This window comes from Apus apus, chromosome 3, assembly GCF_020740795.1.
Source record: "Apus apus isolate bApuApu2 chromosome 3, bApuApu2.pri.cur, whole genome shotgun sequence".
NCBI classification, from domain to species: domain Eukaryota; kingdom Metazoa; phylum Chordata; class Aves; order Apodiformes; family Apodidae; genus Apus; species Apus apus.
In genome coordinates this window covers 76,212,667-76,240,662 of record NC_067284.1, presented here as the reverse complement: position 1 = coordinate 76,240,662, position 27,996 = coordinate 76,212,667, and the positions used below count along the sequence as shown (strand labels likewise).

At 38.5% G+C, this 27,996-nt stretch overlaps 1 protein-coding gene across 3 annotated transcripts in view; it reads left to right on the top strand.

The window, feature by feature from the left end:
* ZFAND3 (zinc finger AN1-type containing 3) overlaps positions 1–26,693 on the top strand; it is a 134,032-nt gene extending 107,339 nt beyond the window's left edge. For all 3 annotated transcript variants that reach the window (XM_051613718.1, XM_051613715.1, XM_051613716.1), the window contains 2 exons: positions 6,645–6,815; positions 24,019–26,693. In XM_051613718.1, coding sequence (XP_051469678.1) covers positions 6,645–6,815; positions 24,019–24,173 — 326 coding nt within the window. In that variant the 3' untranslated portion in view covers positions 24,174–26,693. The remainder of the gene's footprint in view (positions 1–6,644; positions 6,816–24,018) is intronic.
* Positions 26,694–27,996: the final 1,303 nt, after the last annotated feature.

Below are 27,996 nucleotides of genomic sequence, written 5' to 3'. Positions count from 1 at the left end.
AAGCTGTCGGGTCTTGAACACACTAGTCGCACATGCAGGTCTTGTGAAAACAGGCATCTCAGTACTTGGGGAGGGTACATGTGTGATACGACAATATTCAGTGTCCCTATTGAAGTAACCTTCAGCTGTGGCTGATCTCCCTTCCTTATCAGGCCATGCTGCTTTCTGGGGGGTGACTGGTGGCCAGGGGACCCACTTAGCCATGCCTGTGTTTCAGGTTGTCTGGATTCAAGTCAGGTGGAGCTGCTGGGCTGTGTTACTTGTGTTAGCTCAGCCACAGTCCTGTGCTGTTAGGCAGCAGGTTTACTTAAGCATAGCACTGTACTTGTGTGCTGCAAGACATGCTGTCCATTAGCCACCCACACAAGTTCTTTGATGCCTCTGGAGGGTTCATCCTTGTGCTTTATAAATGCGTGTTCTAACATTGCTAGCAGAGTGCTTGGTACTGCATCAGTTTGTTTTTTCCTCTTTACTCACAGCACATGTGTGATTGATGCCAGCTCTCATTTTGGGGAAATTAAGCCATGCTGTTGTTGAGCTCGGAAGTAATGCTTGCGCTCAAAGCAATATACATGCTGAATGTCGTTTTTTAAATGTTTCCTAGTGTTCATTAAAAAGAAACCAAACATTTTAAGTCACTGTCTGTATCGGAAGCCTTGGCCTTAATCTCTATTGCAAAGTGGGACAGACCATTTTGCTGGCTGAGTCTGAAGCACATCAGGAACATTTCACATTTGAAACATCTTGTAGCAACTCTTTCCATTACGTATATCAAACAGCTAGGCTAAAAGTTGTGAAGGGGTTTTTGTTGTTGTTTGGCAGGTTGTTTTTACTCTTTAGGGCTGGAAACAACGACTAATGAATGGTTTTGGTGTTTGATGTAGAAGTACTAACTTCTGTAATGCAACTTCTGGGCATTATCTATAGTCTCCAGAGTGATTTCACAGGGAGCCTCCAGAGGCAAAGAAGGTGCTGGCAGAACTTGAGTTCCATAGGCACTATTCCTATATAGTCTCTCCACTCCACATTGTTTAGGGATGAGTTTTAGTGCAATGGCTTTTCAACTTGGGGAAGGGGGGGGAATAAATCAGTGAAATGGTGATGCTAAGGGCACTGTAGTGATACCAAAGGTGAGTTCATGTAAGAATTTTTGAGACATCTGTCTGTAGCATTTTAAGAAAAATTGGGGTGAATTCACAAGAGAAATTAATTTCTCCTGTGCATGAGTGCTTCCAACGAGGTGCACGTTTAAATTTCTGATGCAGCTTTGAGATGCAGTATTGATTGTGTAAGAGGATGAGATGTTAATCTCCATGTAAATATCAAAGTTTCAAAATAACTGTTTCCACAGCATTATACAGCCAACAGGGAAGAACTGAAGTGGTCTTAGTTGTCAAACTTGGCTCCTAATATGTTAATCTTGAATTTCTGTCACTTCATTAATAGTCAACAAGCAAATGGGGTTTTGGAAAAACTGTTAGGTTTTAGGTTCATTTGAAGTACAGGAGCTAATTTTAAATGATGTTTCTGGTAAATGTGGTAGGAAGGATTTGTAAAGACGGTTTCCTCTAGGTGAAATTTCTAATGTATAGTCAACATGCCATCTGAAAATGTAATCATGAAGAAAAAATATCCCTAGAAACTGGCAAGAAGATACTGCTCAAACTTCAGTTAATCCTTGTAATGTAGTTATTGCCTGTGACTGTGTAAGTTTCTTCATGGACAGAGGTTTTAACTGCTCAAGCTCCTCTTAAAATAGTTTCAGAGGAGGTAGTGGTGATGTTTGAGGGTACATTAATTATTGCTCTTACTGGTGTTTGCACAGGCAGCTGAGATCATAAATGCCAGTCTGTCAGTGTGATGGGTTCTTTATGAAAAGAAAAAAAAACACCTAACAGAGTGCTTCAAAAGCTGTCATCAATCCCGAGATCAAACAGATCCATCTCATTCTTGAGGCAAGCAGCACCAGAGGAGGGAGGGTTTCTCTTGTTACTCTCCCATCTCTTCCTTCCTCCTTCCCTGTTATATTTTCTCAGCCCACACCTCTGTTGGGTTTAGAGCTTCCCACCCTCTCCCCAGAATGCCATGAAAGGGCCATTGTTAGTGAAGCCATGCACATACAGCCTGCAAACCCCTCAGTGGCAGGAGAATGAGAGAGTGGGATTCACATCTGACAGTCGTAACAACATTGATTTGGAAAAATTTTGAGGGGAGAATGCGAGTAATGAAGATAAGAACAGTGACAGTAAGAAACAAACTTTAGTTGCCTTTCAAGACATAGCAGAATTTTTAAGAATGGTGCTCTGCTGCTTGTTTCCAGACAAGCCTCTGTTTTCAGTCTTGCTCAACTGAATTAAATTGTTCTCTCATTTCAAATGGGAGTTCAATAGAGGTACCACAGTTAGAAGAATCTCCATCATTGGATACAAATTAGAAGAATCTGTGTCTCTTAATGCTGAGTTAATATGACAATGACAGAGTGACAATGGCAGTTATCTTGCTGACTGATTTCTTTGGGAATTTTGAGGTGGTCTCATCTCTATTGTTTTTCTTCATTTCTACAGAAAAGTTTTATTATTTTTGATACTGCAGGTAAAAGGAAAACATTCTTTTTTTTTTTTTTTCTTTTTTTTTTCCTCAGACTGGAAATTTTTTGGTTTGGGTGTAATGCTAAAATGTAAGTGGAGTGTGGAAAATGTTTCTTAAAAGCAAATAAGAAATCGCTCTTGTTGACCAAACCATCCTTCTAATCAAAGCTAGTGTCAGTCACCTGCTGAAAGAATCCTCTTCTCTGTAGCCATTTTTGATTGTTTAATATTTCACACTGTGAAATTTTACTTGAGTCCAATTGCAGTACCTCACCCTTGTCCTTGGGTGGGTTTTTTTCCTACAATCCAGGTAGTAAAGCTTTGCAGGACAATTTCTTTTTGCTCTATATCTGAAGTTTAATGTTGCAAGATTCCATTTGCCGGAAGATTTATTTTACATCTTATATTGCTTGGGTCACTATCGTGGAAGGCAGTGTGAACTAGAAGAAATTCCTGCATGAATGAAACTAGAAGTTCTGATTTCTAATCTGTGCTCTCTCCTCATGCTTTGTACTTGCCCATGAGAAGATGTGAGCATGGGTGCTGTTGGTCTGTTTTGTAATGAGTGTTAGCTGGTGCTTGTGTGTTCAAGGCTCTGTACAGCCAGAGATCAGATAGCTGGCAGTGTCCTCAACAGTCAGGCTATGTTTACCTCAGTTTAACACTGTTCAATTTATGGAAAAAAAACCCCAAACAAACACATTTTAAACAATCAGATACCTAAATTTTCATTTCTGTCATATTAACCAACTTATGTTAATATTCAGTTAGTCACTACCAATTAACAGGAAATGCATAATTAAATATTCTAATTACAGAACTACTAGCCTGACTTGGAGTAGCTGTTTTTCTCATTAAGGCATATGGTCTCATTACTGGATTAGAGACTGGTTGACTCATGCACATGAATCCCTTATTTGAACTTCATTGTCAGCAGAGCACTATGGTTTCCATTGGCTTAATTCAGAATGCCAAATTCACTTCTGAGAAGTAACAGAATGGCTTATGTTTCCAGAAGTAAAGATGTGGGGGAGGTTGCTGTTTCAAAATAGCACTGTATCTGTTTTTCTGAGTAATGAATAAACTCCAATTTATGTGTTTCCCCATCTTTGGCATCAAGGTGGGCTGGAACAGATTTCTACCAAATCCTGACTCAGCCAGGTTACAGCACATGAGCTGCCTGGTGAAGGGTGCACCCTCCTGCATTCAAGGCCAGGCAGCTCTTTATGTGCTCTGAAAGCAAGTGTCTGTGTCATAGGACTGCTGCCTTGGACTATGAGTTGGGATCCTTGCGGTCTGCTTAGAGGATCTTTCTCTTGGATCATCTTCTGCAGAGATTTGATTTAAGCCAGGACTAGTTCCGTGATTGTATTAATTCAATATGCACTATTTTCTTTTCCTTGTCAAGGCTCCTGCACTGCCAGGCACGCAGGGGTGAAGCACATTACATACTGAATGTTGGTTTAGGCCTAATAGATGTATTTTATAAAGTGTAAGTTGTCATTTACAACATTGATCAAAAAGAAGGCTGAATTGAGGCACAGATCAGATAAAATTATTGCAGCTTAATAAAAACTTACCACCTATACAGGTGTGTATAGCTGTGCAGAAAGCAGCTTGCTTTTCTATTCAAAGTGAGATGTGGGGACTTTGTACTTATTGAAAAGCCAGGCACGCTTTCATCATACCTTAAGAGCAGTATGACAGAAACAAAGTAGACCCAAGTGAGCTAAGTTGTATATTCATAATGGCTGTAATATTGGTGTCCAATAATTGGAAAAACACTGTGAGATAAAGTATGGAACACAGGTAAGAAAAATGGGTTAGTATGTGAGGAACCAGGGCAAGTTAACAGAGCATACCCTGGAGAGAGTGGCTAGCAGGTATTCCTAGTCTGACTTCATTAGATATTTGGTCAAGAAAAGGAATGATATTGATAAGCAGTGGATCAGATAAGATCACTGAAATAACAAGGATATGGACAATGTTTTAGCCATGATGGCTAACTTTTCCTGGCTAATCCAGGGCAGATAACACAAAGTAGACATGTTTTCCATAAGCACAGGACATCATACAATGGATACTTAAAGGTAAAAACATGTTCAGTAGAATCATAGAATGTCTTGGGTTTAAGGGACCTCTAAAGTTCATCTATTCCAACCCCCCTACAATTGTCAGGGACATCTCACACTAGACCAGATTGCTCAGATCCCTGTCAAGCCTGACTTTCAATGTCTCCAGGGGTGGGGCTTCCACCACCTCTCTACGCAACCAGTTCCATTGATCCACCACCCTAATATAAAAAACTTTTTCCTAATGTCCAACCTAAATCTACCCTTCTCTAGCTTAAAACCATTGCCTCTTATCCTATCATTACATGCCCTTGTGAACAGATTTTCCCTAGCCTTCTTATGACTCCTTTCAGGTATTGAAAGGTTGCTCTAAGGTCCCCCTGGAGTCTTCTATTCTTCAGGTTGAACAACCCCAACTCACTCAGCCTGTCTTCCTAAGACAGGTGCTCCAGACCTCTGATAATTTTTGTGGCCCCCCTCTGGATGTGCTCCAACAGGTGCACATCTTTCATGTGTTGGGGGTTCCAGAGCTGGATGCAGTACTCCAGGTGAGGTCTCAACAGGGCAGAGTAAAAGGGGCAGAATCACCTCTCTCCATCTGCTGGCCGCACTTCTTTTGATACAGCCCAGGATGGAGTTGGCCTTCTGGGCTGCAGTTGCACATTGATGGCTCATGTCCAGCTTTTGATCCACTAGTACCGCCAGGTCTTTTTCCACAGGGCTGCTCTCTAGCATGTCTTCCCCCAGCCTGCATTGATACAGGCTACCATCCTGCTGAAAAGATACAGTTACTGTTTATTTATTGATTAATGTTATTTCAAAATGGATTTAACTGAACTAATACTTTTTTTCCTTTATCACTCTGTTGCACCAGAATGCTGACTGATTGCAATAATGGCTTCCAGCAGTTAGTCTCCTTGTAATGCTACTAAAAAATTAAAAATGAGTACAGTTTGGATTACATTTATTTGCAGCTTCTATTAAAAATAAACACAGAATTGATTCTGCTATGCCCATGCTTGGCAAGGGAAAAGGTCTTTTTCTAGCCTGACCTGACTCACATTGTAAAGCAGCTGATCTGCTGACATCCACTGCCTCTGACATGCCACAAAAGGCTTGGGCATCCCATGTTCCAGACAGTAATGTGCATTTTGCATGCTCCTCTAAAGTCCCTGTCAACATACTCTCCATTGTAAAAGGGGTGTGGGGGGAAGGCACAATGCTACCTATAGTAACGCTTTGCTGAACTTTAACTTCTTAACATTTTCCACATTCTCTTTCCTTATAAGCTGAAATTGATAGTTATTAATGCAAATAGTATTCTGACTAAATATCTAGACATTTCTGAGCACTTTGAATTCATAGCATGCATGTACAGGTTGGGCTTATTTTGTTTGGGTTTGTACTGTTGGTGTATACTAATTTACATTTAAATTGTTATCCACGTGGAAAGAGAAGGAAGCACGGTATGGTGCTTTCATGTGCTGCCTTCAGTCGTGAGAGATGTTGTTCACATGCTGTGCCTTAAAAATCTCCCTCCTGCCCAGGGAGAAAATAGGTCGAATGTGTGTTCAGTTGTTTTTCATCAGCAGCCTCCTTCAGTTAGTTTGTGCAGGGAGAAGGAAGGAGGTGCACAGGAGAAACTAAATGAGAGGACAGATGAAGCCTGCAGTTGTTTAGGATGTTGTGTACTCTACATGTGTCTGTCTATGACCCAGCCACGGCAGGAAGGAAGCTAATCAGTTCGTTTTCTATTCAGCATTGCCAACAGGAGGGGTTCTTACAGGGAACAAACATAATTTGTCCTTTACTTGATGCTCGTTTTGATTGTTAAGAAAAACGTGTATATGCGATAGAATGGGAAGTATCACGCTGCTTGGTGGTGACCCCAGCTGAAAGCAATATACCTTCAATCTGCCCAAAGGGATGCCTCAGCAAGGAAGTTCTAATATTTTTCCTAAAATATTTATTGTGAATACAACAGATTCACAGTCGGAGAGTGAGGCTTCTCCTGTGAAACGGCCACGGCTACTGGATGACAGTAATGACAGGCCTGAAGAAACCAGTCGATCCAAACAGAAGAGTAGACGCCGATGCTTCCAGTGCCAAACAAAACTGGAGCTAGTACAGCAGGAACTGGGATCATGTCGCTGTGGTGAGTACTGTTTGTCAGTAGCGTCCAGCTTTCTAACGCAGCTGTGCTCAGATCCGTATCAGAGGTCAAAATCCAGAGAAGATGTGTTTTGTATCTTTCAAAGGTACTTTAAACAGAAGCTACGGCTTCCACTGGTAGCAAAAAGTTATAATTAGTTCCTGTCTAATTTCCCCTTTAAAACTTTGGCCTTGATGTACTGCGTTGTCTCAAGAGATCTTGGATGTTAATGAATTGAGCTTCAGAAGTCCCTGTAAGGCAGGAGAGTGTTGTACCCACTTGACAGGAGAAGAAACACAAAGCACATCAGTAAATATACAAAGAGAACAAGGTTTTTACAGAGCTTAAAGGAACATAGGTCAGTGTATGCATTCTGCATTTTATAGTTCCATTATTATGAAAAAGTTAAAACAAAAAAACCCCTCTAACAGAAAATGTTTTCATTCTCACAGTTAGCTGTTGAGGGGGGGAAGACTTGTTCATCATACACTTAAAGTCATCCAACCTGCCACTTCCAAAGTCAGTGTCACTCTTCTGCTAATTGAATTGAGGATGATAATCTCATGCAGACATCTGATTTGGGGTTTCTTTTTCCATGTAAATAATCTTTCTAAAATAATAATTAATGTGACTGGATTCCAGAGGAAATGCTCACTCCTTCATGGGATAACTCTGCTCATAACTCATTTCAGTGTGCTTATCAGACCCTGTGATAATGCACATGGTAGTTTTACCTGCTAATTATTTTTTCATTGAATCATTCATTGAAAGCTTATACTTCCACTCTCTGACCACGTTTGTATTGATACATTTGGAGAAGTTTGTTTAGTTACTTTATTGTGTCTCAGCATGGGGACAGTTTCCTAAGGATTTTTATAGACAATAGATGCAATTCACCTTGCACCTGTGAAATGTAGGACAGTGTATTAAAATGTTTTCTGGACAGAAGGTGTGTCCTTCTGAGCAGCAGTGGGGAGAGAAAGGATTGACTAAGCTAATTACAAAGACCCAACTAATGAATCCATACTGAATACCTAATATTAAGTAAAGACAAGGCGACATCATCAATGTTTACAAGTATGTTAAGGGTGAGTGTCAGGAGGATGGAGCCAGGCTTTTTTCAGTGATGTCCAGTGACAGGACAAGGGGCAATGGGTGCAAACTGGAACATAGGAAGTTCCATGTAAACATCAGAAAAAGCTTCTTTACTGTGAGAGTGACAGAGCACTGGAACAGGCTGCCCAGAGAGGTTGTGGTGTCTCCTTCTCTGGAGGCATTCAAAACCCACCTGGACAGGTTCCTGAGTGATGTGCTCTGGGTGACCCTGCTCTGGCAGGGGGGTTGGACTGGATGATCTTTCGAGGTCCCTTCCAACCCCTAAGATTCTGTGATTCTGTGATAGAAAGCTGCAAAGGTGACACATACATTTAGTTGGTTTCTTTCAAATTTTATTGAAGTAGTTCCATAATTCAACATTGTGGCAATATAAATGTTGTAGGAATTATTCTTTAAATTGTTCCTACTGGATGTATGAAGCTTTATTGAAATACTTTGGTTAAAGTTCATAAAATGTGTTAATAAAGCATGAAGGTGAAACAAAAAAGTCCTGAGCTCCTCAGCAGTAAATGAGGAAATGAAAAATTGCCTTCCTGCATTACATATTACATCCTATATGGTTTAGAGGATATATAATAAATATTTATATTCCACATATTTAATGAGAGAAGTGAAAGGCAGAAGTCTATTTCCATGTTTCCAAAATGGCTTAAAAGACTGGAGAACTTTGGTTTATCTGGGCATCTATAAGGTTTCATTAATCCTGTGTTCACTACATCTGTTATCTATAATGAAATGTGATGTGAAAGTAGGTCTACCCTGACTGAACCCCACCACTGAGCAACACAGGTTATCTGTTTCACATCACCTGAACTGCTTTACCAATACTTACCAGCATGTGGCTCTTCTAATTTTTTAAGAAGCTGCCTTAGAAACCATTCTTACTAACTTTACCCTGCTAGCTGTGAAAGTAGGTTGCTTTAGGTCATGAATGACAAGACAGATCAAAAACCCTGGGGAAGGGGTGATGTGAAATGGGACAGAATAAATATGTTAGAAGTCTCATTCACTTAAAATGTTTTCTAAATCCATATGTGATCAGGTTATCCTTTTAGTCATAACGTGAAGCACAGGTCATGTTTAACTGGAAATGATGGAAATATAATCAGCTGGTGTAAAATAAGCATGTAATCATGTTTGTACTTCAAAAGTAGTGGTTAAGGAAGAACATTTTTTGATCTGGACTTCGGACCACTGCAAATTCTTGGCGTCTTAATACTTAATTGAAGAAATGGGAAAAAACATGGAAACAAGACCTTAACTTTAAACATTAAAAGGAATTCTGATAGTCAGAATCAATAAAAAGGCAGACACAATCTTTAGAAGGATAAATGTGCCTGTTAGCTTGGATGTAAGGAAAAACGATGAACCACATAAATATTATGTTGTTCCAAAGCTGTGTCTGAAACACTGTTGTTAAAATCCAAATTAACTCTTTTAAGACTCCACAGAATAGCATTTTTATTGTTTACTGTTACACATCTCCTTGTCCTGATGTTAAAAGTACTAGAAATCATGTTTTTGCTGATGTGTCCTGGTGACATTTACAGTAACGTTTTTAGCGGGACATAGAAGGAAAATCTATACATACTGGACAATGTCATGATATACCAGCAGTTACTAATCCAGTGTAACTGGGACTTGTGCAGTGGAGCACAACCTTTTTAAATGGGGACAGAGAGAGTGGGCTGCTGCTGTACACCCATGTGGAGATCTTTGGGAAACTGCCATGTTAGCTCTGCTGTCTCCTGTATCCTGTCCAGAGAGAGGTGATGCTGCTGAGCTTGTTCCCTTGACACAACATAGAATTTTAGACAGATTTGACAGAGCTTTGCCATGAAGGAAAACAATTCACCACTGAGAAGGGAGTTCCAGTAAGGGTTCTTAAATTCAAGCACATTTTTCAGATGTAGAAAGAGTTGTTTATTTTCATACATGCATACTCTCAAAATCTTCTTTAAGTCTGCTTCTACTATGTACAAGTTAGTAACTGCTGACAAGAAATTAACTTCTCATAAATAATGCTTAAGAACCATTGCTATATAAATTGAATGTGTTATGAATTGTGATGGGCCTTTTTGTAGCATTTTGTGCCTGGAGCAGGAAGAACAGAGGATGTCATTTTCATTAATTTCTAATGAGGTGCCAATTAAAGGCAAGGAAGGAACTCAGAAGGGAAGAGTCACTGAGCTCCCCCGAATCCTGTACCCTGGGGCTATCAAACGAGTGTGCTGCCAAGCCTCCTCTGGAAGTTCCAGTGAATTACAAACTCATCCAGAGTGCACACAGACAAATTCAGCTTCCCTTTGATCATCAAAAGAGCAATTTGTAAGATGAGTTCACAGCGAACTGGGAGAAGTGATAGGAATTGTTCATTGTTGATGCACTTTGCAAGCTTCAGTGCGAAAGAGAAATTTTTAAATGAATTCTCATTTTGTGCCTCTCTGACTGGATAACCTTAAAATCAACACTAGTAGAACAAAGCCAGCTTCCTCTGAAATGTTTTTAGGTGACAGTTACACTAAGCGTGTTTTCTAGAGAGCAATGTTCTCAAGTTTAGTGTCAATAGTTTAGTGTCTTATGATGGATAACGATTCTATTGTAATAATGTATTTATGTTATCAGACTTAGTAGGCAGTTATATCATCAAGGAATTAGAGGAATCATATAGCATTTCTACTGGAAGTGCAAACAGCTTGCCTGTGATTCTTGATCTGAAAATTAAGTTGTGAGTTCAGTGATAGCAGGTGGCTACCACAGACTTGCTTGAAAACTATGGGCAGCAAAAATTTGTGAGTTGAAGTAGCTATATAACACAGAGTTCTGGAAATGTATTTTAGGAAAAGGTTGATTATTTGCAAATTACACTAGAAATGTATGGTCTGTGTCTTAATTACTTGACTAGATGTATAGCACTACTAAATAAAGTGGTGTGTATTTTTTAAAGATACTGAGCTGTAAACTTCTAAGCCATAGAAATTATTTTCACAGAAAGCATGGCTTAGTTTTAAGTTTTAGTACTTCACAGCAAAAAGTAGCTCTGGTATCACTTGTGTAAAACCAACACACATAAATCTGCAATGGTCTTTAATATATTTGGAGTTGCATAAATTGGATGAAGATATTCTAGATGACCAGTAAAGGAATTTCACATCTGTTATGTTAGACGCAGCCCTAGCCAGCAATTAAAGAAAAATTGGTACAGCGTGCCAGCTCTTCAGCAGCTTTTTGCAGAATGTTTGCTATTGTAGGCCATGTCCTAGTGGACATGTCTGTAGCTCAGGCTCCACCTATCCAAAACTCTTGACAGTCAGTGGAGTGACCAAGTTAATGAGCCCAGGGAAGTAAACCTAGCTTTAGCTTTCAGTATCCATGCCTTAGAGACATGTTGCCAATCTGTTTGCATGCTTCTCTGGTAGGAATCTCAAGTTTTTTTAGTGTTCTTTGGCCAGAGTAGATGGGAACATGGGAAGATGTTGAAACCTTGCAGTTTGATCAGCCTGTATTAAAAGACAACTGCTCAGTTGTGGTGCAACCTGACCAAACAGTTGCTAGCAGAATTTCTTGCCTGTGTGGAAAGAAAATATTTTTTTGGGAAATTTTACTGGCTTAAGATATGTTGTCACAAGTTGTAATTTCCCAGAATGCTGACAGATTCAGCCAGTTATGTATTCATTGCTGCTCTTGATGGAGACTCTGCAGTAACTACTAACCTCAGGCATGGGTGAAGGCAAACCATGTTGCTTTGCAGCTTTTATTTGTGAGGTGTTGGCAAGTACTGATGTTTGTCTGGTTCTTGATTAGAAGGGATGCTCAGTCACAAGTGGCCTCCATAGTGAGGCTCCAGCCTTTGAGTCTGGAAACAAGAGTCTCACTTTGTCAGTTAGATAGTGAGTGCTGCCTCACTGTGCTGCATGCGTGGAATGAGGGCACAGGACATTGTTGGAGCACACCATGGCCTGCACCCTTCTAAGGGCATAACATTCCTTCCTGATTAGTTAGGAACTTTATGTGGATTATAACTTTATCTACATACATCATTGTCCACTCCTTATTGTGACTGAGATCTAACTACTAAAGCGTATTTCTAGAAAGAGGATCCAAATGTCAGTTGTTGTAGTATACAATGTTCTGGGCTTATTGGAGATGGTGCTAAATGTGACTTCAACACAAACTGGATAAATGCCATGTTAATTTTTTATTAGAAGATGGTGAAATGCCTCATCAAGATATGATGAAAGTGGGTAAGATTGTTGTGGTAAAGTGGTTTCTAGTTGTAACAACTTAAATAGCAAGCTGCTTGCTACAGCTTAGTAACACAGAAAATCAACATCTGAATAGTTGGTAACTCAATTTGTATACAACTACTTTGAGGCTTGTTTCTTGTAAGGTTAATGCATAAAACCACTTAAGGTTCTGCAGTCTTTGCTTAGATTAGAGGAGAGGAAGAATGGCAAATAAAGAGTCCATAGTAGTACAAAATGGATCTTTTTTACAGATACTGTGGCAGCAAGTCTCACTGTGATTCAGTAAAAAATGGGGAAGAAAAACAGGTGCAGATTCTTAACTTGTATAACAGAGCTGCTTGTTCATAAACACAGGAGATGAGGCATTTGTTTGGATTGTGCCAGAATAAATTTGGAATTATTTGATTTACTCAATTAATTTAGAAATTATCTTTAAAAGGACAGGAAGAAACAAATTTGAATAGGAAAAAAAAACAAAACACCAAACCACCACAAGTCTTAGCAACTTTTTCATCTGTAACATGTATTGAAACGTTTCTATTAAAACTCAGTAAAATATTAAAGGATGGTTCCATTTCCATGGAACCTTTTTCTGTGGAGAAGACTGTAATGGCACTGGTAAATTCACTTTCTAGATGGATAATTTTTATCTGGTGCAAGCCAAAATGGCTTGAGGCCATGATTATGTATTGGTATAACATGTACTTCCATTGATTAAAATTAAATATGCTTACTGCATCTGGAGATTATGAGTCAACCAGCTCAATAAGAAGTAATCAAGAAAAAATAAATCTTATTAGTAAGTGGTTGCATACTACAATTCCAGCAAGTCTGCCTGCCAGGCCTTAAGATGAACTACAGTCAGTTTTGACTGTTCTCCTAAGATAGTTGCTCTCAGAATAGTACTTCTGATTCAGCCATTCCAGTCATGCTGAGCAGCTTACATTGCTGCAAGGATTTAAAAAAAAAAAAAAAAAAAAAAGAAAGAAAAAAGACGTTTGAATTCAAACCCAGAAGGGGTTTTTGTTTTGTTTTATTTTACAGGGATGTTACCCCAAGACTGTAATTTAATTGATAGGGAACGGGAGCTGTTAAGTCGTGTTGGTCTCTGAGTAATACGTATTCTGAAAATACCGGAAATTAAACAGTTAAAAGCAGTTGAATAACTGGTGTATCGTGGGTTCCAAGGATAGGACCCAGAAAAAAACTTTAGGCTTTAGAAAAGCTGTCCACAGCTTTGGAAGTGTAAATGGAGTTCATGGTCTGCTTATAATTAGGAATCATGAAACAGAGCTTGGAAAGGCTCTGGTACCCCAGCCTGTTCAGCTTAGGTGAGTTTCTTACCACATGTACTGACTCTTATTTCTTCCACTGTGCTACCTAAAGTTCTACAACAGACAACTCTCTTGATTAAGTAACATATAGTGAGCCTTCTAATAACCTTCCTGTAGTTCAGTCAATACATGCAGTTGAAACGGGCAAGTCAGTCTCTTAAGTCCTCGAGTTCTCCTTAAATAAGTTAGCATATTCCTTTAAATTAAAATAAATATATATAAAAAGGTTTTATTTTGACACTACTGATGTGCTAAGTCCTTCAGTATATAACCTGCAGGGTTGTTTTTGTTTGGTTTTTTTTGCAGGAATACTACTACGGTAGGAGAAACAAATAAGCATTTTGTTGGTGTGCCACCTTATGTCTATTCTTACATACCTGTGCTGTGGTTACAGAAGCAGCAAGCCTATACATACAGTAAAAGAAGATCCAATTTTTAATAATCCTCTATACACAAGAGGCACATGGCCTAGTGAACTTGAACATAAAAATCTAGCTGAGACTACCTTACTTCTAATTTCATCGCTTTCAGTACTGTTAGGGAAGTAACCTGCTCAGTCTTTGAGACATGTTTTTCTGATTGGAAAAATGAAGATAATAGCCACCTGTCTGACAGATGTTGAAGGAAACATTTTTGAAGGCTGAAGCATTCTGTCTTTCCTAATCAAAATTCTTTCTTTACAGTGTACTTACTTATCCAGAGTCTCACAGGCATGTTGTAGCTTTGGCAGGAGGCTGCTGCAGTCTGTTCTCAGAAAGAAAAATCCTGCCTAGAAAGCTTCCCACTCCAAATGAATCCAACATATTTGTCCATATGTTAGCAAATAGCTATGCACACAAGTACTGATTTTACTTATGTGCTTGATATTTGAATAAACCCAGAAGGATCAAAAAATTGCTATGATCATCTGACAAATCCTGAAGCAAAGTTACCAGCTAGTTAACTGAGCATGAAGTAAGGCTTAACTACAGGGGTGTTCACAGACATTACACGTTCCTGAGTTGCTGCTGAAAGCTGCTCAAATCTGTGCCTAAGTGGCACAGGGGTCCTGCCATGTTCTGAAAAAGCAGGAGCAGGTAATGTTGTCTTAAGTCTTTGCACCTAAAATAAAGAGGAAGGGTGGAAATGTACATCACTGGCTTTTTTTTCCTATATGTTATAAATAGAGCTTCTGAATGCAACTTTATTTCCCTTTGGCTAGAAGAAGAATTACTCTTGACAAAGCAAGAAGCTACAGGAATAAAAAACTGGCATGGAGCAGAATATGTAATCTTAGAGACCCTGGACACAAGGTCTAAATAGGGGATAAAGTCATAAAATAAATTTCATTTAGATTTAAAAGAAATAGAGCTGCTTCTCTGCAGTGATTTAGCCAGCAAGTCTAGCTGTTGTCAGCCTGTGGATCAATATGGTGCAACCTCTAGAAAGCTATTTAAACCCAAGGCATAAATAATATAATTCAGGAAATACACTGAAAGTCAAACCTGGAATCATATTCAGCAGGTGATGATTTGAAGTTGAAAGACATGCAGGATCCAGGAGAACAGTTAGAATTAATACAACAAGTACAGTATGTTAGTATAGACCCTTTCATTATTCATTCCAGTTCTTTATTAGTAGCCTTATCTTTTCTTCATTTTCATTGGGCCTAGCAAAATGATAGGCATACATTATTGAATCACTTGGTATTGCTTGCTATTTTAATTAAATTACTGGGTGCACTTTTGGCTTTTAATTAAATCCTCAGCTTCTGAGAGTAGTGTATTTGCTCATGTGGGCTTGTTGTAGAGAGAATTCTAGAAGCATTACTAGTCCTCTAGCTCTTCGGAAAATATCAAACACTGCACCCAGGCCTTGCATTGATGAGGTAGTTTTTCATCCATCTGCCCCTTCTCAGGAGACTTTTTATTTTTTAAAATTTCACATTACTCTCAAATTGAAATGTTCTTGGCAGGAAAATACATTCTTTGCTGGTACAGCCTATGGAAAATCTTGTAGGAGTACTACCATATGCAAGAGTATTACCTATTATTATGGTTTACTTCTGCCTTATTAGGTGTCTGCTTTTGGACACTACGATGCCTTTTTGGAATAATTCTGCTTTTTTACTGTATATCCTGTTCTTTGGTTTCATTCTCCCACATCCTACAAGACAACATCTTGTGAAACTAGGAATGATACAACAGATGCAATGTTGTTTCAGTGTGTTCATGGCCCTACAAACATGGCAGCGAATGTTACTTCTCCAAGTGTACTGGTGATAAAAATTCCTCCTGAATATATCATTGCAAGATCACATTTTTATTCAAAAAAGCAAACTCTCTTCACCTCCCTAAAGCCTAAACTTTTAATTTTGAACCTAGCTTTTCCTCTCCCTCAAGTTAGTCATACATTGACGCTCACTGACACCGCTGCTGATGCCGCAAGTTGTTGGGAGCAAAATGGTTCCTTGAAAAATTCTCTTAAATTAAACATTTTTGGAGAAAAATGTTTCTTTTGCTTATGCCGAGAAAGAATGTGACAAATTAAAATGCTAATTTCTGTGAGATTGCATCTACCACCACAGAGGAACTGAGATTGTACCCCAGTTCTACGGATGTTGCACAAGAGTAGTGCCCCACAGTTTGTGCTAGCTTGTGGGGTCACAGTCCCTGCTTCTGCCTGACTGCTGGGGATTGCAACTGAGACAAAAAATTGAGAACAGCATGTAAGGTTGGAAGGGGAAAGCCTGCAGATGAAATGTGTAGGTCAGTGACTTCTGAGGTATAAAGCAGTTCAGTATCTCATGCTGTCTCCCTGGGAGTAATCATGTACTGAAGTTGCTCCATTGGACTGTCTCCAATAGATGTTGCCCTTGACTCATGAATCCATAGCAGGGTGAAGAACTCATGATGTAAAAGTAGTTACTCTAATGTGCATGTGTTTTGTAGAGCAAGGAAAAGATTTGCAAACCAAAAGATTTAACCAGCATTATTTCATAGCACATGGTGGAACTGAGATATGATTCTGACTGAGACCTGACACACAGCAAACTTCTTTTAATTGCAGTTAAGAAGCAGGTATGCTGTACTTCTTACTTTGATTCATTGAGGGTTCTTGGAAATTCAGAAATAATTTCCTGGAAACCTCAGTTCAGTTCCTGGAGATGCTTTCCATTTCTATGGAGTTGGTATCCAGTAGAGGAAAAGCCAGACTTGAGTCTAGGAGAATGCCATATCTTAATTTTTCCCACTCCAAATACACTGTCTTCAAAAAAACAGGAAGAGACTGTTAAGAGTTCTTCTTAGTTCCAAAGTCAAGCAGAAGACTGTCTTTCATAGAACTCCTTTAAGAATTGTCGATTCAGAAAAAAGCCCTAAAACATCAGTGTGTGCTCTGTCCTCAAGCAATATAAAAGTCTCTGTTCAAAATTTGTATTGCATTTAATGTAGGAGAAAAGAGTTTGACATGTTTCTGTGCAAGTATTAAGATAAATAGGAAAGTGAATTTGAAATTAGCAGATACTGGGATAAAAGGTAGTTTGTTCACAGAGCATTCACAGTGCAAAAGTGCATCTCTTATGTGCTCCCTAAAGCAGCTTCCCAGGCTTACGATCTTCAAGATAATAGACAGAAGACACTTTGAAACGCAGGTTTACGTGACTCAACTTGGAAAAACCAAGTCTTTGCCTTGCAGTCTAAAGACTTTGTGCAGATTCTTTAACCATACCTGCCCAGGGACTGTTAAAGGATTAAGATGACATTATTTTATTTTATTTTTATGTATACAACTTCTTCCATTCATTTCTTGGGCAGCCCTTTTCACTAATAGCTTTTTTGTCTCTAATGCATGCCCCTGCATATTGCTTCACCACCTTTGTGGTAGACAGTGAAATAAAGCACAAACGGAAAAATAAATTTAAAAAAATCTGTTTCTTTCTCTTCTCCTGACCATAAACCTAGTAGTAGAAATACAACATAAAACTGCAGGAGCTTGTAAGCATCCTGAGTCTCAGGCATAAAATTTTATATAGGTATCATGGAGCTGTGTGCTTCTAGCATGAATCCTGAGATTGACTGACTGAAGAGGATGGAAGTCCCAAATGGACATTCAGTGCCAGGGACAGATTGGCAGATTGAAAGAAACATTCTAATGTGTCTTACATGACCTCTTTTGTTTTCCTCTTTTTGATTCAGTTATTTATCATTTTGGTAGTCATGAGTAAGTATAGACACTCTATATGAAAAAGAAAATATTGAAAGGCAAGTTGCAGTGACCATAGCAAATGTTTAGGAATATAATTAATAAGTTATGTACACTTCTTCCTACTGCATGTTCCCTGAATCTTTTGCAGCTGTGTTGTTTGTGAGGGAACATGGAACTGAAATGCCTTGAGAGAGCAGTTTATAAGATACTGTGCATTAATATTTATAGACTTCTAACTTTGAATACTTGAAGGTTAACATTCCACCTCCACTCTTCCTGGAATGGGAATAATAGTAAGGACCACTTCAAGCTATGTTCTACGGCGTTCTAATAAATATATCTATTTGGTTAAAAAGCATCACCATAATGTGGCTTACTTCCCTTTTTTCTTGGGAAGGAATGACAAGATTCCTAGCCAAGTTATTCTGAGCTACTTAGCACTTAATCAAAGTCCATGACATCTTGCAAAGCTAGAAGGGGAAACGAGACTAGCTCACGTATTTCCAAAAGCTTGTTGTTTAGCTTGTTGGGAATTGGGTTTGGTTTGGTGTTATAGAAAATGTCAGTAAAAGTGAATGTTCTTTGAGTTTTGTAATGAAATCTGACAATGCTAATGCAGAGCATTCCCCACAGAAGAGAGAGAAGAGTATATGCAAGAATGGAGCTGTCTAGAAGGAGAATAATACAAGGTATCAGCAGACTAAAATATTTTTATATTGTAAAATAATAGTGCATGCAAGCTGCACTGGAACTTTTTGCTAGGCTGGACTAGAAAACAGTTCCTTCCATTACATGATGTTATTTTTGGCCAATCTCCAAAATATTAGGGGAACAACCTAGGTTATATATTGAAATCCAGAGAGCAAGTGTTTTCTGAGGTACTCGATTTACAAGTCCTTAGGACCTTGGCTTTGTGTCTTGGTAGCTATTTGTTTTATTCCTACATTCATTTCATGCTTTTTCCATGTCTTGAAAAAAAAGAAGAAAACTGTTTCCCTTCCACACTGTTTTAGATAGTTCTCTTGTTAGTATCATTTACAACACATGAAGTCATTGTTCCAGTTGGAAGGGTTAGAGGAGATGTGTGAAGTGTTGTTTTGGGGATAACTGTACTCTTTTGAGGAATGATGTCCAATTCTTCTGAACAGTGCTGCAGCAGCAGGTATCACTGCATGAGCTGGTCTCTGCTGGTTCATCTGCCTGGTTTTGCTGTGTTGTATGATACCTTGTAGATATGTTAATCTTTTAAAGATGCGTTAAAAACCTGTTCTTGCAGAGAAATCTGCATATAGATTCACACATGCCTTGTTAGATAATACACATTTGGTAGGGAATTTTTGCAGCACCTCCACCTCTTCAGGTTACAAAGTCGTTTTATGTTCTGCTTGAACCTCTTGTTGATTAGAATTTCAAATTAGCAAGAAAGGTAAAATTTCTTGTGAAGAAGCCAAAGCATACAGCACAGAATTCTGCATATCCATAAGTCTATGCTGTTATTAAGGCTACTTTTGAATAGGCTTTGAATAGGGGATCTATGCATGCATCTTCTTTTTGAGATGTTTCCAATAGGACACTTTTAAATGCTTTTAAGCCACTTTGTAAATGTGGAAGCTGCATAAATATTTAATCAGCTCGCTTGGCACTTTCACCACTTCTAAAAACATGCTCACAAACAAAACAAACCTGTCCTCTTTTGGCAGCTTTCTGAATGTCTCATCAGTCTGATTAGGACCAGAGTCTTGGGCAAGAGCAAAAGGAGCTTCCTTTCTATTGTGATGCTATTCATCTAGCAGGGATCATTATATTTGTTATATATCTTAAGTAACAGTGTGATGTTGTCTGGCAGTACATTAGAAAAGTCTGGGACTATGCCATGCCTGGCCATGGACATCCACTAGAGTAGTGCCACCACTGTGCTGTGCTTCTCTGTTGGCATTTTGCAGTAATCCATTTATTGGGCACTTGTGCCATGTTCCAGAAAGTCTGACCACTTTCCCTTGAGTTAAGAAAGAGAAAAAAGACATTTCACAAAATCAGAGACCTTCCAAAATTGTAATTTGTCTTTTATGTTGTGGATTATTATGCCATTTAATTATTTTTTTCTGTTGCTTCACATATCGTTTTGATGGTATTTTAGCAGTTTACTGTTTTCAGAATTTGAAGACAGAAAGTTAAGAATTAAATGTAGGATTTAGTTGAAATATTTGTTTATTGTCATTCCATACTCCCATCAAGCCAGTGCTCTTGAATCCAAGTGAGGAAAATGCAGTCATTTTTCATCATTACCTACACAGAGCGAATTGTAGGTCTGTGGTATTCTCTGATGTTGAATATGGAAGATTTTTTGTTGTTGTTCCTATTCCTGTTCTCTCCAATTGCCTTTTCCCAGCAGATTCCTCAGGAATGATGAAAGCAACTTCACAGTTGCTTGTGTATGATCTTAAGCCTTCCTTTGAATGATGTCTTTTTGCATTTCCTATGCAAAAGACACATCTGTATGGGTACGAGTTAAGGCAGAGATGGCACACTGCTTTATGGCTGAAATGGAAGTGATTTTTTTTATTACCTATTGTAAAGTAGTTGGTGGGGTGCTTAGAGGAGCTCAAAACACGTTGAGGCATTACACAGTGTTTTTTCAAGATGTTTGCATTAGAGACCTAAGAATCATAGCGTCATAGAATGGTTAAGGTTGGAAGGAACCTTAAAAGATCATCAGGTTCCAACCTCCCTGCTATGAGCAGGGACACCTCACACTAGACCAGGCTGCATGAGGCCTCATCCAACCTGGCCTTCAACACCTCCAGCGAGGGGGCTTCCACAACCTCCCTGGGCAACCTCTTCCAGCTCCTTATTTCTCTCATGGTGAAGAATTTCTTCCTCACATCTGACCTAAATCTACCCTCTTTCAGTTTAAAATGGTTACCCTTTAGAATCATAGAATCATTATCAAGGTTGGAAGTAGGTGATAGTTCACTTCTAACATCAGAAAACAACTGCAATGCTGTGAGACATATTACTACATTTATTAGACTGAAATCTTCCAGGCTTGGAGTTGAAGACTGGCATGTTTTTATTTGATGATGAGGGTAAACTAACTTTAGCTGGCAGATGGATTTCCTTTTCCAATGCTCTTTCCCTTGCAGAAAGTGATTTATTTTGTCTTTTAATGATAGTGTGCCAAAAGAAGTATTTCTGCAGTAAAATCCTCTAGGAGAGACAACTTGTATTTGATATCTTCCTATAAAGAACTTAACAGTAAATATACCATAGGAGAGTTCATTAAACTAACTTGCTTCATAACAAAAGGAGAGTTCTCAGGAGAAGAGGTTTTGCTACTAAATATGGAGTGGTTTCAAGGATCAAAATAGAAGTTCTTATATAGGCCTTCTGCTGCAGTGCACGTAAGTTGAAAGCTGGTGGTCTTGATGTGACATCAGGCACTTGTGTACATGCAGACCACAGAATGTCCACTCTGATTTCCAGACCAGTGAAGAAGCAAGGAGTGAATAAAGCAGTAATAATTTATTTGAATATATGCACTCTGAACTAATGAAAAAATATAACTACTGTTATCCAACTAGTTACTACATAGCAGTATTCAAGTCCTTTCAATTTTAAATGAAACCTACAAAAATACAAGTTCCAGTCTTTAAAGTGACCTAGGCATTCAAAGCAATAGGACTAAAGATCTGAAGTCTCTTTTGGGAATGAGACTTCCAGAAGATCCTCATTGCTAATTCAACAAGAATAAACCCTCTCCATAAAAACCGCCAATATATACAAAACTATCAACATGTGCTCAGGTATTCTTTCATTAGGTGTTATCAGTTCTAGTTAGTAGTACATAATTAGATATATAAGTAACAGATTTAGATAATTTATTTGCTGAAATTAGAAATACTTCTCCCATAGCCTTGGAAAATGAAAATCACCTGCCATTCTTTGTGGACAGTTACTGGAATTCTCTTCAAGACTTCAAGGAAATACTTGTCCAACAGGAAAAAATAATAAGTTTCATCTGGAAGAAAAACAGCATACAGTACAGCTTTCCCTAAATGAAAAGAAGTGCTCTAAAAAGATTGAAAAGGTGTTCAAAAAAGAAAAAAAGATATAGCAAAGTACAGAATAGATTGCACTGGGGAGGATGGCAAAGAAGAAGGGAAAATGGTGAAGTTACACTGGTCTATAAAAGGCAGGAGACTTGGTAGAGGGTGAGGAGATGGGGCAATTGAAAGGTCATGTTCAAAAGTGATAAATCATGTTAGATGTATTTTTCTTATTAGATTTATAGAATTGTCAAAAGTGTCTTGCTGAAGTTTTCTAGAAGGTTGTATACATGTTCAAGATATCTTTTAGATAATATTAAATAGCATTTCTAAATATACTTGTTGACCAAGTAGAGAGGATCTGTAAAACCAGCAGGATTTAGAACCATTTCTTACCTACCAGGGACTGAAATTACTTCAGCCCAGTCTTTATCTGCAGGGTTTCTTGCATCTGCTTCTTACACACCCATTGCAGATAAGATGATGAACTTGATATTTTGAGCTCATCTGGTCAGGTATTTATGTATTCTTGTGCCTGCACAGGAAAATGGCTCAGTAATTTGAAGTCTTATTTCTTGAAATAAGGAAAGTCTTCAGTCCATGCTTTCTGTAAAGAGAGAACTGAGTGAAATGCCTGTCCAATATTGAAACCATAATCCAAGGATGTTTTCATTTTAACAATTGGACCTTGAATTTTTGGCACCTCAAGAAAGTGTCACATTTGAGTCTGGTATGACCCAGACTGAGACTGAAGTGGAGGCAGTGATCACAAGGGGCAAGATATATATATATATATATATATAAAAAATATATAAATTCAGTCTGCATCTTTCCATCCATATTTCTGTATCACATAAACCAATACAGAAAACTTGTCTTTTTTGCTTTGTTCCTAGAACTGGGTTTCAAAGCCAGCCACAGATAATAGGTATGTCTTTTCATTGCTGGTGCTATTGAAACAAAGAACAAAGTTAAATCAATTTTTCTTCACATTATTTTTTAAATATAATTCCACATGTGATATTTTTGTCCTTTTCTGTTTTCTTAACAATCACACTAACATAAAGGTAGCCTGTTGTTCTCTCCTACAATTGATGTTTTGTAGTCCAAGAGCCTGAAATACTTCACATTTTTAGATACGTGTGTGTGTATGCACAAACACACACTTGATCAGTGACTCCTTTTTACCCTTTTCCATCTCTTACATATAATCATTTGGTGGGTTTAGAATCCTTTGAGCACTAGAGGAGCAGCAGTAATATAAAGCATTCAGTGAGAGGCAGAGTGATGATGCTCTTTGCACCATAAGGCAGAAAAAATATGGCAGTGTGGGCAGTATCGCACTTGGTTTCATATGCAGCGGAATACGTGAACCCTGTCACTGTGTGACTCCCTTTCCTGCTATATCATCTGTAATACTACATATTGCTGTGTAACATTCATTTTAGTGGTAGGAAATCTAGGCAATTTCTTTACTGTTATGAAGTGTTAGGGCCAAATAAGAAAAAAGCTGATTTTCTTTGTAGAGTAGGAAGAAGTGGCTGCTGAAGATGCCCTCCTCACCTGTAGGAAAAGGTACCACCGTGTGTTTGTGTGTCACGGGTTCCCTGGAAAACTGAGTAACACCAAAAAGCTTTAGACAGACAATAAACTTCCATATTTTCAGCTCCAGAGCAAGATCATGTGGCATGACATGTCCTTATGTCTGTTCACTCCTCATACTTAGATTCAGAACAGCTGATGAAGGGAAGCTTCTGAGAACTGGAACAGTAGAGGAGCAGTGAACTCTCCCACAGTTGCTGCCAGCTTGGGGTGCTGGCAGTAAGGAGGAAACAAGATGCTTAGATGTAACAGTTCTGACTTAAATGCCTGCTTGGGAGCTAATTCTGAAGTACCATAGGGATGAATTTCAGAAATTACAACCAACTCCCCATGAAGTAGAAAATACTTTGGTGAAGGTGATCAGCTTTTTTAAAAAAAAAATTAGCTTGGTTACTATCTGGGCCTACCTAGTTTAGATGATCTGGGGGGCTTGAGCCCAAACATAATATGACTTGAGCTTTGATACTGTGTTGATAAATACTCAAGAAAATGTAGTAAATAACCGCATATTTATTAACACCCTGTAAGGAAGATCAATAAAAACTTAGAGTTGGCATTCACTGTTGAGAACTGAGCGATCCCCCGGTAGATGTTCCTTCACTTCTGAATCAGGCAAGATTCTGCCACTTCAACCACGTCCTTAACAGTGTTTTTTTTCTCTCCCTTTCCACATCAGGTTATGTGTTCTGTATGTTACATCGCCTGCCCGAACAACACGACTGCACGTTTGACCACATGGGACGTGGGCGTGAGGAAGCCATTATGAAAATGGTGAAACTGGATCGGAAAGTAGGGAGATCTTGCCAGCGCATTGGCGAAGGATGTTCCTGAGTGCAAGACTGCAACCAAATGCTGTTCTCTTAGTTCACTAATGTTAGCCTTATTTAGGACAAAGTCAGCCAGACACCTTGTACTAGGCAAGTTTCAGACTACAGCCAATCAGTTTCCTTTCTTTAGCCAACCGTCCTGGTACTGTAGTTTAGGGGTTGATGGTGGTTGAAATTGATTTCTGGCTGGTTACTAAGGTGCCTGCTAGCCACCGTGTAAAAACAAAACATGAAGAAATATTATTTTTGAGCATGGCTAGTGGATTTAAACAAAAGGAGAAAAATCCAAAGGCTTCTGTTATTGCTGGAGTCACTCTAAAAGCCTTACGCTGGAAACATTCCAGCTGCAGAGTTAAAACAAATAGTTGTATAGAAGCTGGTGTAAAAGTTTGCTATGCACACAGCTTTCGGGCAAACTTTCATGTGCAGCCTTTCACCTCTTCACTGCTAGTGAATCCTGAGGAGGTGAAATACTACTAAGAGCAGCAACTGCAGCTGCTTAAGCCCAGAAGACCTGACTGGTCACTCGTGCCTTCATCGCGTGTGGCTTTTGAGTTAGGCAGTGTCACCAGCATCAGGGATTCTGTTGGGGTAGGAACATCTTTCTGGTTCTTCCCAGGAAGCCAAAAAGAAAGGGGGACAGAGATTCTTATGAAAAATTTTTATATCTATCTTAGTGTAAAGAACCTATCAGGGTTTGTTGTTTTGGTTTTTTTTTTCCTTTCTTCTCAGTTAAATTATGATCTCACTTTAAAGCCAACTCCATCCCAGAGCAGTAAATGGTGCATACTTTTTTTCACGGCATCCACAGAGATTCTTCAAGTTGTGGGAACAGATTCCACGTACCTTGAGCAGTGCAGCCATTCCCACTGGCTGAAACCTGATTGGCTCTTGTTTGCCTTTTGCTAAGTGCAGGTATCTGATAATTGATCAAATAAGGCTAATTCACAGCACAGTAGCCATGGCTGGATTCTACAGACTGACTTTCTGTAGCTAGACTTATATATTGGGGGGGAAAAAAAAAAGGACATTTTGTAGCAAACGGAATTCAGTAACAGTATTGGGGAACAACCGGTAAGACACCCTTGATCAGATTGAGTTTGTGTTCCTCACTTCCAGAGTGTCAATGAGATAATCAGATGGGCTCTAGCAGCCCCGTTTCTATGCAGCTGAACGCTCTCATGAAAATCTCTGCCCAGATCTATTGCAAAGCAAGTATAGCAAGTGAATGTGAAAAGCATTACATGGAGTAGAACATTTTGGATCTGTTTAGACCTATGGTTCCGCGTTATGATATGTCACGTTGAGCTGAGCTGAATCACACCAGTCTTGTCAGTTTAGAGACAAAAAAAAAGCAAACATGGTATCAGTACGTCTCCTGCTGCACGCAGAGCTTATACAGGTAAAAAGGATTTGTACTGACATGGCCTAGCTTAATCCTGAGTGAATTTAGCTTCTCTGTCTATTAGTAAGGAAATAACAACTAGGTAAAATTGTAAGAAATCCTGAGGGAGGGAAAGGTTTTTGTCTCATCTTCAAATACTGGGCAGATACAAAACATCAGAAGGGTGAAGTAATGTGTCACTTGAAAAATCCCAGTGTTTTGGGACTAAGCTTGTGTGACTCATCCTCCATTCTACTTGTTACAGGTAACTAACTCCTTATAGGCCAAATCATATTGTTTTGGTAGCCAGGTAGGAGCATTTAATAAGGAGACAACTAATTGTAAAAGAAAAAAAAAAAATAATATATATAGGTCTCTCCACACACACACACTCAGCATCTTACTGTATTAGAGTTAATTAACCATGAAGCAAATCAGAAGTGTCCCATCATTATGAGATGCAAGCTAATAGGCAAGCTGTTTGTTTTTTTTTTATTATTATTATCGTTGTTATTCGAGAATATGAAACCAGCAGCAAAACCTTCTGTAATGTGCTGCATTTTCAGGAAATGGTCCTGGTGAGAGGGACTGTCAAAAGGACTGTCATTTACATTTGCCATGAGCAGTTCAAAAAAAGCATGGATTTTGGCGGCTGCTGTGATACGCACTTTCTTTTCCTACAAAAAATCCTACCATAGCATTTGATGGGCATTCTGATTGATACAGAAGACTTTTCTGCATTAATACTGAAGATGCTATTTTGTTCCTCTTTAATATTCTCTTTAATCTTGTTACAAGTGCACAGATGGTTTCAAGGTGGCTCTTGAGAGAACACTAGTTAAAGTTCATGTGAATTATGGACAATGTTCACTTTAAACAAAAAAGTTGGGGAGGGGGTTGTTCCTTTGCAGTATCTGTTCTGTGAAGTTTGTTAAACGTAAAGAAAGCTTAAGTTCTTGTATCTTAAAAGAAGATCTTATTTAACCCTTTTGTGTTCTAGATTTACTTACACATGTAGCCTAGAGCTCAGTTTTAGTTTAACATTGTGAAAATATTAAAGAATCTTGTAACTTTATTCTTTTTCCTCCTGCTAAAAAAAATTAAACCAATCAGATTAAAGTTTGAATTCCTTTCTGCCTATTCCAACAGGTCTTGCTGTTTTGCACCATTTCTGCTCCAAGTTCATCTAAGAATGGGGAAAATACTAACATTAGGCCAGCAACTTGAAGCTGAGTTTACAATTTGGTGGAAGGTGGACAGTATTTTCTGCCAGTTTGGAAGGGGAGGATAATATTTCTGCTGGGTTCAAGTTTAGTGATTTATTTTGTAAACAAATCAGGCTAAATCTACTGTAGCCTGAGTATTGGTCAATATAATTTTGAGGTTAAATACAGTAATCAGAAGAATGGGTTTTTCCTACTCTTTAAGTCAAATGCATATCCTGCACTGTATCGTTGGTATCAAAGTTTTAAAAGTTCTTAAATATTCTTTCATGCATTTTGACAGCTTCTGCACCAAGAGTAGCTCTAGCAAATCATAATAGGCTGTAAGTAGAGGAGTAGCTATTGTTTCTTAATCACTTAGATGCTAGAAACACATGGCTAATTAAAAAACAATGGACTGTATTAGCAAGAGAGAGAATATCAAGGTGATAATTTAAAAAGAATTTTGAAAATTGTTTGTAATTGAAATGGTACCTGATTCATGTGCCACATACACCCATTTTTTCCTCAAATTAGTATGGTCCTTTCAACTATAAAACTGTGATATTCTTTAACAAGTTGGCTGTGTTACAGTACAGGTAAGTTATGTAAAACAACTCTCTCTTCATCAAGTTTCAAACCTATAGATGGGTGCAAGCCAAGGCTTCAAGCAAAAAATAAGAATTGCCCATGAAGGTTGCTGTGCCAGAGCCTGTCCTTAATTGCACTGATTTTTGTTTCAAAGCAGTTTAGTGTCTTGAACGAGAAGCAGTATAACTAAAATGAGGTACCTGAGAATATGAACTACTCTTCAGTAGTGCAGAAGCAACATCCTGAAGCATCCTGATGCAATTATAGCAATCCATAAATAATATTAACTGCTTTTATCTACTCCGTGGAAGGTGCTAAATACTTTTAAAACTTGAGTTTTGCGTTACTTTCTTCTTTTGAACAGATTGCAATCCCCTGGCCTCTTGAACACCATGTCTTGCTTATATTTTAAGTTTGTACTCATGGTATTCAGTTCATTCTACAATCACAGCAGTTTGTTCTGTGACTATGCTACAACTTAGATATAAATGTCTAAGGGATAAAAGCACTTTTTAAATCTTAAAATTACTATTTCAGCACAAAGACTCACCAGGGAAGAAAACTGATATTAATGGTTTCAAAAAAAATACAGGTATTATAATCAATTCCAAGAAATTCATCAGTGGAATAATTGATGCAGTTAAGTGTCC